The sequence below is a fragment of the Atractosteus spatula genome, chromosome 5, assembly GCF_055471065.1.
Source record: "Atractosteus spatula isolate fAtrSpa1 chromosome 5, fAtrSpa1.hap1, whole genome shotgun sequence".
NCBI lineage: Eukaryota > Metazoa > Chordata > Actinopteri > Semionotiformes > Lepisosteidae > Atractosteus > Atractosteus spatula.
This window is the reverse complement of record NC_142710.1, coordinates 30,580,191-30,594,417: the sequence shown is the minus strand read 5'-3', so window position 1 is coordinate 30,594,417 and position 14,227 is coordinate 30,580,191. Positions and strand designations below refer to the sequence as shown.

The 14,227-nt window shown below is 39.1% G+C and overlaps 1 protein-coding gene across 1 annotated transcript in view; it reads left to right on the top strand.

Moving 5' to 3' along the window:
• Nucleotides 1-939: 939 nt before the first annotated feature.
• Nucleotides 940-14,227, top strand: part of pdzd8 (PDZ domain containing 8) — a 60,622-nt gene continuing 47,334 nt past the window's right edge. The window contains exon 1 of the mRNA XM_088917192.1: nt 940-1,945. Coding sequence (XP_088773318.1) covers nt 1,074-1,945 — 872 coding nt within the window. The 5' untranslated portion in view covers nt 940-1,073. The remainder of the gene's footprint in view (nt 1,946-14,227) is intronic.

The following is a 14,227-nucleotide window of genomic DNA, read 5'->3' as shown; positions in this document are numbered from 1 at the left end:
GTCCATTCAGTTTACACAGTTGTGTGACTAAAATGATGTGATTGTTTTTAGTAACGTGTTGTTCTTTACCTAGTAAAAATTCTGCTAATTCCCTCCGTATTATGAATGTCAGAATAAATAAGCTGTTCTTAATTTCACTGATGTGCTGTGATTGTTTTTTTCATAAACCCCAGAAGTGTCTTTGATTGGGGTTAACATTTGTGATAACACCCTTAGAGTGCTGAAACATACTGTAAGTGAACCCTAAGCAGTTATGAAGTCAAATATAAGAAAACCTAATTAACATTTTTGCTCCAGTTGGAAGCACTGGTAATTAAAACACAATTGAATGCCACACTACAGCAATGGAAACACAACATTAGTTGTGAAGCCAAAGCATTTTATCAAATTATCTTTAAAACAAAACCAGATCAGTACAATTAAAGAACAACCTCTGCTTGCACAGATGGAAGGCTTACTTTTATCTTCCCTTAACATGTTATTTCAAACTCACATGGCAGACAATGCTAAATTATCTACAACAACCAATGTTAGAAAAATGAGGTTTTGAAACTGCACACTTAATAGACCCCTTCCATGGCTCTCTTGCTCATTTTACATTGCTAGCAGCATAACTGTCCAATATTCTTCTGTCTACATTAGACGTTTTTGTTCTGAAAATATTAAACACAACTTTAGTTTCCTTGCTGCCAGGTTTTTACAGGAAACTACAAGCAGCCTCCAATTGGAACCCCACACCTCTTGTAAATAACTCGATGTGTCACCCAATACAGTGATAAATAAAATCCTACTGCTGAGGAACAGATTGTGACTTTGCAAATCCGTACTTGACTGAGCTCCACAGCTCGGGGTCATGCACTCTACAGCAGACATCGTCACCACGCACGGCTCTTTTGTGGTGACGCGAGGCACGTCGGCCCAATCAGTGAAGGAGCCTGCATTCCCAGGAAAGAAGCAGATGATATGGCAGCTTTGTGAGCGTCCAGGTGGAACTTGCTTTCTTTAAACACGGCAGTTCGGGGATCATGGAGGCGTTTTAAAATGAACACAGCAACAAGGCGAGCTGGGTTAAGATGATTTACCTAATATTTATTTCGGCTTTTCTGGGGGCCATTGCTACTTTGCTGTTACAGTTCTTGTTATTGTACCGGAGAAGCCCCGAACCCACAGCTAGGACAGTGCAATATGTCAAAACAGTGCCCGATCCCGCATTGAAGGATTACTTTAATAACAAACATGCCGAATCTGGGCAGCAGCAGCCAGAAAACGCGGCATCCAAACAACAAGACGGCATTGCTCTTTCCAGGCAGCAGGAAGGAGCGCTTCCCAGCAGTAGTCCTAAACAGCCGCCGCGGCAGCAGGACGATTCTGCCCACACTTCCAAACCCGAGACGTGCAATTTTCTCAATGCAATATTTTTGTTCCTGTTCAGAGAGCTACGAGACACCCCTTTGGTTAGACACTGGGTCACCAAAAAGATCAAGGTAGAGTTCGAGGAGCTGCTCCTGACCAAGACAGCAGGGCGGCTGTTAGAGGGACTTAGTCTTCGGGACATTTCTTTGGGCAATTCGTTGCCCGTCTTCAAGACAGCGAAACTTATGAAGCCCGTGTCTTGCAATGAAGATGGCATGCCGGAGGACCTTAATTTCGAGGTGGATCTGGAATATAACGGCGGGTTCCACCTGGCTATCGACGTAGACCTTGTCTTTGGAAAATCCGCCTACCTGTTCGTCAAGATGACCCGGGTGGTCGGGCGGCTGAGGCTGCAGTTCACCCGCTTGCCCTTCACCCACTGGTCGTTCTCGTTCCTCGAAGACCCGCTGATCGATTTCGAGGTGAAGTCGCAGTTCGAAGGCAGACCGCTGCCCCAGCTCACCTCCATCATTGTGAACCAGCTGAAGCGAGTCATCAAAAAGAAGCACACTTTACCAAATTATAAAATCAGGTAAACGTGCCCCTTTGCTTCCTACCGTAGGGGGGGTTGTCAGCTGTCTCTTTCGTCAGTCCCTTTAGCCTTACTGGGATTTCTTTGGTGTTTTATTTGCTAGCACAGCGACAGTTTTAAGAATTGATATTGCAGAAAAGATGCTGTCGGTAATGCACGTCAACGGTGGGGTTATTTTGCACTTGGGTCTACAGCTCGGTAAAGAGCGATTAATTGTATTTTAGAAGCATCGTAAAACGTCTGAATTTCTAATGTAGTGTAACAGATTTTTACTTATGCATATGATTTTATTCACACCTGTATCTATCAATCTCTTAATATAAACAGTGCAGTATTTTATATAGCTATGGAGAATGTTTTAATCTCTACATAGGCGATGACACATACTGCGGCTGTTCATAGCTCAGTAGTATTTGTCACTTTGTAATGCAGCTAGGCTAAAAAGTCGATTCTTTTTTTTGTACTGCATCATAATCGTCCGGCCTTTTAAGAAATATATGGGAACAGAACAGAGACACATCTAAACTTTTAAGGGCCTGAAACTGGAACGGAAAACCTGTCCAGCCCCCAAAACCTCAAGCTGCCAGCCTTTCATGGTTTAAAAGGCAGTGAAGTTGTCCGAATATTCAATTTAAGAATAAAGCACGCATGCGGTGCGAACTTTCTTTCGTCAGTTCAGTGCACAAAAACGTGCTTAACTGGCTCTTGTCGCAGGATTAAAGGAATGGTCGGAATCAGAGCACCTGTTGTCTTTACATGTAAGATTTCAGGTGATTACTTTGTGGAAACCCCTGAGTGGAGGAACAGAACGTGACTTCTTGCCTTTTACTATTTACAGTCTCCTACAAACAAAGGAGTGTCGAAGTAGAAGGTTTGCACATTCTCAGGGCTTAAGAAAAGAAAGGCCAGGACAGGAAATCTTTCAGAAAACCTGTTTTCAAGTTTTATTTTTTGAAAGGTACATGGAACAGTAAGAGTGTTGTTCTTTACATCTTGCTCTAGAGGAAGGTAACCAACTTTAGTGTTTTTGCCTTACTGTACTGAAGTAAGATAGCTTCAGTTATCATTATGGTGAGGGTTCATTTTAAAGTTTTGGTACTGTTGGCTAATGCAGATGTTCTTCAGTGTGATAAACATAAACTATCCAGTGCTGTATTAATATCTGTTTTTTTCCTATTGAGACACAAAGTTGGAAAGTACATAGTTGACACCGCTTTTTAAGGATACTTAGATTTACTCAAAGCAGTTTTTTGTGGACATTTCCAGTTTTCCTGTTTCAAAACAGGGTGTAATAAAAATTTTATCAATGTTGCCCATAGTCTTACATTTCCTCTGTCAGTTTTGTGGAGATTTGCTAGATTAAACTCTGCCCCTTGTCCCAAGAAAATCATATAACCACTGTTGCAGGAGAGAAAACGTGGGAGACTAATGTCTTTTGATTGTTGTCAGCATATGTGGTGGCAAGATTAATATAGATACTAGTTCTAGATACTTTCAGTATGTTTGGAGTGTCAGTTTCATAACTGTTCAGAAATGCAGAATATGTACCATTTTACATTTTTTTAAGTTTGAAGGGAATAAGCTGTTCATTTAACTATTGAATTACAGTGAATAAAACATAACAGTAAAGACAGAATAGTTCACTTAAAACAAATATGTAATTACAGATTGTGTTGTAATGTATACAAGCAGCTATTATTGAGTCTTTGCTCAAAAAACACAGAACGGGAAGGAGAAAGAATACTCTGTGTTTGCTTTTTGTCTCGACTTTAAAATAATAGAGGTTTCAGGTGGTTGAAATTGTGGCAGTAGGACTGTCCACTAAGGTACAGCACTCATAACACATCATCCCCTCTTGATAAGCATTGCCCTGCTGCCAGACAGGATTGAATTCCATATTTTGTTGACTGTGTTTAAGGCTGCTCACCACTCTAGGTCTTAACATTTGCAGCATCCTTTGGAATGATAGACCCATCTTTCACAACACATTGAGATCAGTAAGTACTGAGTGGACTCCAGTCAGGAAGAGTGTGGGCTTCAGGTTCTTATACAGTACATCTTGCTTTTGGACCTACTGTACATTCTTGACAGCTTGAGAAATACTCCCACAGCTGAACCTTTTAAGTCAAATCTTAAACTACATTTATTATCGTGATCTTATTAATAAGATGGATTGACCAGTGACCTAATGGCATTTCTAATAGTTTTTTATTGTGTAGCACTCTGGGGTGCCATTCTTGAAAAGCACTTTATAGGTCCATATTGTATTTTTAAGGCAGTAGCAGAGAAGGATGGAGATTTACATTTAGCACAGGAAACCTGCAGCACATGTAATACTTGAGTGGACTGGAGCTGGAGGCTGTTAACTAAAGTTAAATTTTAAAATGTATCAACAGACCTACATTACAGCCTTATGCTTTTTTCCAAATTTGCCTAAAATATGTTTTGTATTACAGGTCTGACTGACACAGGACAGTACAGTATCTGTTTGAACATTACATTGCATTGCAGAAAGGCAATATTACTGAAAGGCAATACTACTGAAGCTTCTTCCTTAGTTTCACAGCTAAGTTAAGAACTCAAATCAAAATGAAAGGCATCCTTAGGATATACGTAGGATGTTTCCAAAGCATATACAGTCATAGACTGTATACAGTTTAGGTATAATAATAGACAAAAGATGTTGGGGTCCTGGATTTCGAAAGAGTCATTCACTACCGCATTTAACTTTTTAAAAATGTTTATGATCAATTATATATTTTGAAGGCAATCAAACACTGATTGATTGTGGTCAAACACAGAGATTATCCCAGATCAGGCAGGGAGTGACAATGAGTGACAATGTCTTTTTCACTGTTCTTTTGCTGTAGAAATCAAAATGAAGCAGGGCTTGTAAAAAAAAAAAAATGGTTTCAATTTTCTTTGTAAAAGCAAAATGTAAAGCATACATTTCTGCATGGTTTACATTTTTTTTTCCAAGCAGCCTTATGCCAAACCAGATTATAAAAGTATCCGCAGTTCAGTAAAGATAATGTGTAAAAAACATACCAAAAATACTGCAGCGCTGGTCAAAACAGGAATTCTCGGGCACTTGTTTTTGGGGGACCCTATTCCAACAGGGGGGCTCAGCATGGACTTCCAAGTCGCAGTCAAGCTAAAGTACATTGCAGTCTTCTAATCGTACTGAGAATATTGATATGTAATCAACACCAAAAAGAAATGTATCACTTTTAACTGCAACAAATTCACACTTATCAAGACGTTTTGCAACAGATGCACTGATATTTCCTTGAACAGAAATCACATGGGTGCGTTCTTCATGCTGATTAATATTTATCAACAGGACTCAACCGTTTGACTGCTGATCATTTGGGGGAATCCACAGGAAGGGCAGCGAGTGAGGCCCCAGTGAGATCACGTAACACCATACAGTTCAGTTATCTGTAGTGACTGAACCCTCCTGCCAAGACTAGCACACAGATCAGCTGGCTTTGTGTACATCTGTAGCCATCATGGTGGTCTGCACAAAACCTGCTTGAGGTACTGCTCCAACATACCAAATGCAGGAAGGTGTTGTTACCTTGATAAGTGGAATATAGTAGCTCTTTTGTTTATTTCCTCTAGATTTTCACCGGGTTTGACATTCAACAGGTTCAAATGGTGTCATCGCCTGTGCCAAATAAACTCTTGTTGCCGCTGAGGTGATTTTGTGCTTACACGCAACTGTAAGAATAACGTGGGTGCATCACTGTCATGAATCATCAGTTAATCAAAATGACACAAACAGCATATGATTGATATCTAGATACCTTACATTTTATTTTTCTAAAAACATACATGCGTAAATTGATGTTCCTGTTGATAAGCAATTTGTATATACTGAATATATTCTAACAGAGATCCATGGTAAAGTCAGTAAATCATTTGTATATGACTGTGACTTGGACAAAATATGTTTTTGAGTAAAACGTTTATTTTCTTTGGACTCCTGTAAGGTCTTGGAGGTTAGCCAGACGTCCGTTGGCCCCAGAAGGAAAACCCCTGGTTTAAGAGAGAGTTTAGAACGTTTGTCACCAGAGTAGCTTATTTTAGGATTTTTTTTACATTTTTTTTCACACTTACTTAACTGATGCAGATTGTAACTTAGCGGGGAAACAAAAATTATGCTTCTGTTGAATGACAGCTTATTCCATTTACTGGTTGCAGACCCTAATACAACTTCTAATGTGAATAATGTAATGTGGAGATTCTAATGTGCAGAATGTAATATATACTGCATATTTTCCCACATGCATAGATATACCAAATGTAACAAGTTTTTGCAACACTCTGGAAACTTTTTGCAGTATGAAGATATTGATAAATAGTTCAATATGTGAAGTATCTTGAGTGTGATCTTTTAGTTATTGAGAAAAAGGCTTTAGGTTTTCTTATGTTTTAATTTGTATGTAGCTTAAATATATTTTAAGACACACATTTCATATTGTGCCTTTCATCTTTCCTTTTTGGTAGCTGTTGGAAGTTTTGAGATGTTGCATTTCAGAGATGTCTAGATCCTTCTGATAAGTAGAACCACAGGAAATTCATGACTTTGCACAACATGGTGTTTTAGTAATAGCTTATCTTAGAATATCAATTAAAAATGAAAACATATGTAGTTGAATATTTTAGTTAATTGAAACTAGTCCTTTGACATGATGTGTGTATAAAATAAACTAATGTTTAGTTTTCTTTGTCCCTGGTAAAGGTCTCTTCTGCTTTTGTCAGATAGTGTTATGTCAGAGCAGTTTTTTAGAGGCAAACTGCTTAAATGAAGAAAGAGAAACTATCACTATATTACTGAAAGACCAGTCACTTGACCAGATCAATTTGATCAGGGGATATACCAGTAATGCAAAGACCATTCCATTCCTTGGGCACACTGATCAACAAAATATACACTTTAGTTACTTAGCTCCTCTTTGTCTTGTATTTTGAGTTCCTACCCCTCTCCAGTGATATGTTTGTCATGAAGTACTTTGTTTTAGAATGCCTTCTGTAGTGTAACCTGTATAAGAAAAGCAGGATTGGATAAACTGTAGGTACTTCTGGGGACTAGACTATATTCTAGAACTAGATTCTGGCATACTGTGCATAGCAGCTCTTTTCCCCAAATGGACAGTAGTTTATGAATATGATTAGAGCTTCTGGTCTGTCTTGTCTTTTATTTGATCATGGTGGTGAAGTGTGCTCCTCCACACGTCTAGCGTGGTGTCTTGATATTTACCTTCTGCTCTGTAAATGTACTGTAACTATCTCTTATTGTCAAATGTAAAGTAGGTGCACGTGGCATCATTTGCTGTACAGCAGCAATTCGGTTAAACTTCCTAGAAACCTGCTGTTCATCAAATACCCTGAAGTCAGTCAGCACATTATGGCAGCGTAGGACTTCACAGAAGAGGTAAAGCAGAATGGTTTCCTTGTATGCTGACTAGTACAGTTAAGCATAAGAAAAACTTCTTGTGCCCTACATGTAGTACAGAAGAAGTGGCACAGGTGTTTCAACTGCACCATTGGCCTGTGCTGTTGACACGTTCAGCAGGAAATGTTCCCGAGTTGTCAGTCAAACTTTGTCTCGGAGGCATAAGCAAAAAAAAAAAGTTTGCATTCCACATAAGCAATGAATGAAATTCTTAGAACTTTTTCCACATTCACTTTGTCAAACTGTGACACTTTAATTACATTGCTCATGGGGAGAGCAGCTGGGATGTATTGGAGTGAAAAGGTGGTTTAGTTATGTGAATCACATTCATGGCATTTCCATACATGGTGGTTAGATGTAATTAATGTGTTGTGTCAATGGGCTGTTGTATCAACCTAGCTGTTAATCACAAGGAGCCATTAATGCAATGTATGTCTTTTCATTGCCAGAGGTGAAATTGTGATAAGATGAAGTCAGGTAGTTTGGAATGTTGTGAGCTGTCAGCAATGTCCTTGACAAGGGTGCTGTATTGTTGAGAGATTGAGCACAGAACACATAGGTATTTACACGCCTAAGATGTGTGTTCTTAAAACAGACAGGTAAGACTAGATTTGTAATTTAGAGACCTGGCAGTTACCTGCTGCACTATATGCATTATTTGTACCACTGTGTTTGTTATGATTACCACACATACTGTACATCTTAGATTCCATAGTGGATGCCTTGGTAATTCATTTCTAATTTTCATTTTAATTTAATAACTACTGTAAGTTTGTCAAAGTTTCTATGAAGTGTGTTTTTCTATTAAGGGTTTTATGTACACAATAATTCAAGAATTGTAATTGCTTTGGATCTGAAGAAGGCTCCACAGCCGAAATGTTGTGTTTCTTTTCTTCTCTTTTCAGCATGGATTTATGCAGTGACGACTGACACTGCATTCTTACTCGAGTAGGGGAGTGTAATAAAATACAATTCACTTTAAACTTGCTGCACCTGGAAACTGATTGCAGGCATGATCTAAAGTGGTTTGTAGTAGTATTTAGTATTCAAGATAAAACTATGGTATAGAACTCTATAGAATACTAGTGTTTAATGTGAAGTGTGTTGTCTTTGGATTCTGTTATGAGATGAAAATGTTTTTGGTAGCTTTCTAGTTTTGGCTATAAATGCCTTCAGATTGGTTGAGTCTCTGGGCTTTAGATCCCACTGGAATGTTTGTAACCATTTCAGCTCAGGTGTTTGTGGTATCACATTTTGCCACTCTTGTTATAAGTATATTTTAGTGCTGTTACATATATATTTTTTTAAACAATTAATAGACAAGTGATTCTTTACTTTCATTTCACTACGTTGGCTACTGTTTATTTTGCAGTTTGTTCAGAATCTTAAGTAGGAGCTATGTTTAACTGGTTTGATACCTAAAATATGATAGTAATGGGAGTTTTCCGTTTCACTTTTACAGGGGTACTGTAGCATTAGTACAAAAACTATTAGGTAAATCATTAGGTAACAAAAGTGCTCTATTAAAAAATGTTACCTGTTAATAATGCAAAACAGGCCTTGAATAATGGAAGAGGAGGATTGCAGGTACAGTGGTGCTGTACTGTGTAGTTTGGTGGCATCACAACCTGTACAGTGAAACTAGGGAAACAAGGATTCTTTTATTTAAAATACAAGATGATCATTACTTTTGAAGTCACTGCGGTTTCAGTGATGAATGTGCAGTCCTGAAAGTGTACATGTGGGCTGAGGTGTAGAGTTAATGGCTCTTAGTATGGCTCAGAGGTTGTCTGGGCTGAGCATAACTGCCACATGTAGAAAACATGTAAAACACAAAGCCTTCTGCATGGACTTTGTGCAAAACAGCATTATCTTTGGTACAGTCATAAAAAGGTTTAGACAGGGCCAGACAGAATGTTCTTGTGGTCTCAGATCCGCTGACCTTAAAGAACGTGTAGAAAAAAAGAATGAGGTGCTCTTGGTTGTATCTTGCATGTTTGCCTTTAAGGGCATGATACTGTATGTGGTTGATTTGAGTTGTGAAGCCTTTATGCACAGCATTAAAAAATACATTACTGTTGTTTTACAAGTACAGTACTTCCTTTCACATTGCCTGTCAACTCTTAAAGCTTATCGTCAAAAGTCATATTTACTGGAATAGGTTTTATCCTTGATAACAACCTTTCTTAAGCCAAGCAGAGTAAATATTTTAGATTTGAGTTATCAGTAGTGCAGGCTTCTATTTTCACTCAGCACATTTCAATATTTCCAGGAAGCCCGTCTGAATCTTGCATTTCTTCCATAAGTCCTGCTTGAAAACTGCTGAAATTCCATAATTCTTTGTGAATACTATGGGTTTAACACATGCAGCCAATTAATATTTGAATATTTTTTGTAGTCCACAAAAAGGCTGGGTAGATGGCATCGTCACCTCCATAGCACTTGAAAATTTTCATCCAAAATGCAAAGCTGCATCCCATAAACTAGTATTCCTACATCCAAAGAGATGGTCCATACAGCTGGACTGTACTCACTGGTTAGGCAGTCTGTCATATTCTTCCATGGGTTCGGTGGAGAGATGTTCGGACTGGGCTCATGGCACGCAAAAAATACTTATCACATTCCACAAATTGGGGTTATGTGTATTCAGGTGCTATTTGTACAAAACCTCTGTTGATCTGGGCCTTATAAAGCAGTGAACTGTTGTTCCCTGGCCTTCAGCTGAACCTTTTGCAGGCCTGTAGATTCTAAAGTGTCATTGTTACGTCCCAGTGTGTGTTCTGTGTGTGTTTTTTCTGTTGTGTTTCGGGTTTTCTTTTGTAGTCAGATTAGCTTTCCCTCACTGTCCTAGCCAGCTCCATTTTGTTTGTTATTTTCTTTCCTTTGGCACCACTCTAGTTCCTTACCCTTGTTATCACGCTTCCTAGTCCCTCACCAAAACCCCCCTGCTTCCAAAAGAATTATCCTAAATGTTACACCCCTTTACCCCTAGACACTTGGGGTCGTAACAGTCATTACAGCGTGATATTTTTTTGTTTCTGAACAGCGAAACCTGATTGATTCTGAAGGATGAAATAAACTGGCTACTAACCTTCACAGAATTAGAAAATCGCTGTCTGTTCTAAAAAAAATTCAAACTTAAAAACTGGCCTCTCAATTGGTTTATTATTGTCTGCGTCTGTCATTTCTCAAGCCTTGTATAGAGTTATTTACCTGCTATTATGGTCAGTGAATGATTATTAGATGCAGTGTGTTTGCCAGGAGCACCAATCTACATTTTGTTTGTCTCCTAAAATAGGTTTTAATCCTGGATGTTTTTTGCAGTAAGCTGTTTCTGGTGTACAAATTGTAGTTGAGAACATAAATACATAGATGAATTATCCCCACAGCTGTTGGTTCTTAAGGCCCTTGCATCCTAAAGTGGATGAAAATGTGTTTCAATTATTAGCGTGCAAATCATTATCCATATATAGGGTTTCTAGATTTCATCTAAAAGTTCAGACAAAAACAAAAATTGAAGGTATTTTATAAAAGCAGCACACCCCAAATCATTTTCAGACAATGATGAATATAACCGTAGCACAGATGGAAGTGTCTCACTAAATTAGAAAATGTCATTTAAATTAGACACATTCATTTTCTGCTTTTTTCCTAATCAAACTATGATCAATGTATGTTTTTGCTGAGTTACTATGGGAACCATTAGCTGTTTTATTGAAGAGTGCAGTGTTTTATTTTATTATACAGATTCTTCATTTGCAAAGCACAGGCTCACAGTGTGAGCTGTGGAGAACTGCAGTCCTCACAGGGGCCTGAACTGTTCTTACAGGCCTGATGTTTCCGTGAGATATTAAAACAAAATCCTGTCCACTCTTTGAACATTTAAAAGTCACATTGTATTTCCTGGCAGATTGCTTGTATTAAATTCAGTATTGTATCTACCTTCCAAAACATGTTATTGAAATGCAGGCAGCTGAAAGTTCTGAACCGAGGGCTGTTTCCTTTCACACAGACACCTCTCCTTCTCTGGCTCGAGGTTATACTGTAGGCATAAAATGTCACTAAAATTGATGTCACACTCCACCTTTAGTGCTGTACTGATACTGGATGATGTTGGATTTTATAGTGAAGTGCTTTGCAATGCAACTTACCTCCTGGAGTGCTGCCCTCACCCAACCAGTCAAACCTACTTGCTTGCTTTAGTGCAGGTGTTTAATACTTTCAGACACCAGGCATCTTCTGTAATGTAGTCAGATGTAACTAACTGCAGATTCCGCCCTGTACTCTTCTAAACTGCTTCTTCCAAGCAGCTTGTGGTAATTTACTGTATGATGTCTATACTGGTGCAATATACTTTGGAAACCACTGAAAGAACGCATTATGAAAAGCTATCTCAAGAAAAATAAACAACTCTTAGTATGCTGTAGCTTAGTTTTTGTCCTCACTCAGGCAAAGCGCTTTCCTTCCGAGTTTGCTCATGCTACTGGTTAAGTTTCTCTGAGATATACTACAAATGGACCGAAGCACATAATATTCTTTTCCTGCCTTGCTGACCAGGCTAGATTGCATCTAGTAGTTCAGGTGGGTAGCTGCATCAGCATGTGTAGGCTGCAAAGGAACAAGTAATAGGTTAATTCCATGCTGAAAAGAGAAGAAAGTAAACGCAACGTTTCGGCTATGGAGCCTTCTTCGGGTGTGAAGAAGGCTCCACAGCCAAAACGTTGTTTACTTTCTTTTCTTTTCAGCATGGAATTAACCTATTACTTGTTTCTTTAGATTGTATCTAGTCTTACACAAGAGATTGGTGATCCTGTGGGGCAGGGCTATATGCAATCATGTATCATGTCATATTTATCTAACTTCCTCAGGAGCCTGGTATTTATCTCAGTTTTGTCTTAAACATCTGGAAGTAGTTCGAGGCAAGATGAAAGGTGTTTGAAGATTTGGAAGAGTCGGAAAGAAAAGTGCACTAGTAATTTGGATTTTGGCCATGTTTTAATGTTTTTTTCCTCAGCACTTGAAGACTACTGAACCTTTGTGAAGTGCATTTATGTGGGCTTACAAGCAACATGACTGTAATTGTAAGACAAACAAATGTGTGTCGCAGTTCAATCAAGGAGAAGCTTGTACTTAATGTATTTTTAATGGGAGTCAGTGGATGACGCCAGCGAATTACTGAAAGCGATAGGCTTCATTTGTGCTTTGTTTTATGGAATGGAAGAGTAAGGAGTTTGTTATTGCCTGCATTTTATAGTAGTGGACCATGTTAGTTCTTATTCTTCCTTTCTCTTTAAGTTACAAGTCCTTTAGAGTTAACTTTGTGTTTTGCTCATCATGTTGACTTATGCTTTATAGTGAAAGGATTTCATAAAATTTTTTCCAGATGACAGAAGCTGTAGTAGGCTTATAATTATCTCAAGGAACAAGCTTATTCCATGCTGAAAAGAGAAGAAAGAAAACACAACCTTTCTGCCATGGAGCCTTCTTCAGGTGTGAGGAAGACAGGGCAGTAAGCAAAGGTAATGTAGCGGGAGAACAAAAGCAGGGAGAGAGGAGGAGCGAGAGGCGGGAGCAGGGGACAGAAAGAGAAGCCAATCAAGAAGTGTGAAGTCAGGATAGGTGAAGGGAGGTGTGAAATGAAACCTACAATGAACAGAGAGAATTTAGAAGAAAAGTAGTCTGTCGTTAAGAGAAGGGGGAAGGTGAAATCCTAGATGCAGGATAATTTTGGTTTCTGTAGTCTTTCTGATGTATGAGTTCAGCAAACCATCTTTGAGAACACAGATGGAGAGATTAGAGTGGTCGTGGCCGTCAGAGGTGAAATGAGAAACAGTGGGCTTGGAGAGATCTTTAATCTTCACAGCCCTAACATGTTCTCTGAAGCGATCTCCGAGTCTCCTTCCTGTTTCTCCAATGTAGATGGCTGGGCATTTACTGCAAGAGATACAGTAAATAAGGTTGCTGGAGGTACAAGATGCCATCTGGGTGATCTGGAATTGTCCTGAGGGGCCTTGAATGAGTGCGGTGTTAGATGTGTACTTGCAGGTGATACAGCGAGCTCTGTTGCAAGGGAAAGTGCCTGGTGTGGATGGCTGCTGAGGGCGGTCAAGGGAGCTGTGAACAAGAAGGTTGCGCAGATTAGGTGGTCGGCAATATGAGATGACTGGGCGGTCAGAAAAGAGGGCCCCAATGGAGGGATCATCCTGTAGGATGGAAAAGTTGTCGTTAATAGTCCTGGGGATATTAATTATAATCCTGGGGATTATAATTATCTCAGACTGCTTGTACACACAGATCAGGTATGGCAAGCCACATTCTCCTACATGTGATACTTAAACACTGCCATAGTTATACAAAAAGATCTAGTTATCTAGTGCCTATAGTGAGTTGTATTATGCAAAAGTTAGTTTCAGTCAGCCTATATTTGCTGACATTGGATTGGCTCGATAGAGGGGCTTTCGGGTGGATTTCACACTTGGGAATGGTGTGTCTAGTACAACAAGTGTTTGCTATGAGACTATAAAGAAAGAGAATCAACTGAGAACAGGGGGGCAAATGGCCTCTTGTTCATGGTTGTTCTGATGTTCATCTGATGAAGAACTAGTTGAGAAGTGCTCTTCCCATGTGATAATATTATAATTATTGCTAATTATAACTGCATTTTTACAGTGGATTTCATTCAGCAGATCTTAAAGTTCTTTGCAGCTAGTCAGAGACCCAGTTCCTTCACCACTGAATTGCAGCATCCATCTGTGTTACTCACATCCACATTCCCGCTACAGAAAAGATTGGGCAGAGAAGTGAGAACTTTACATCACCAG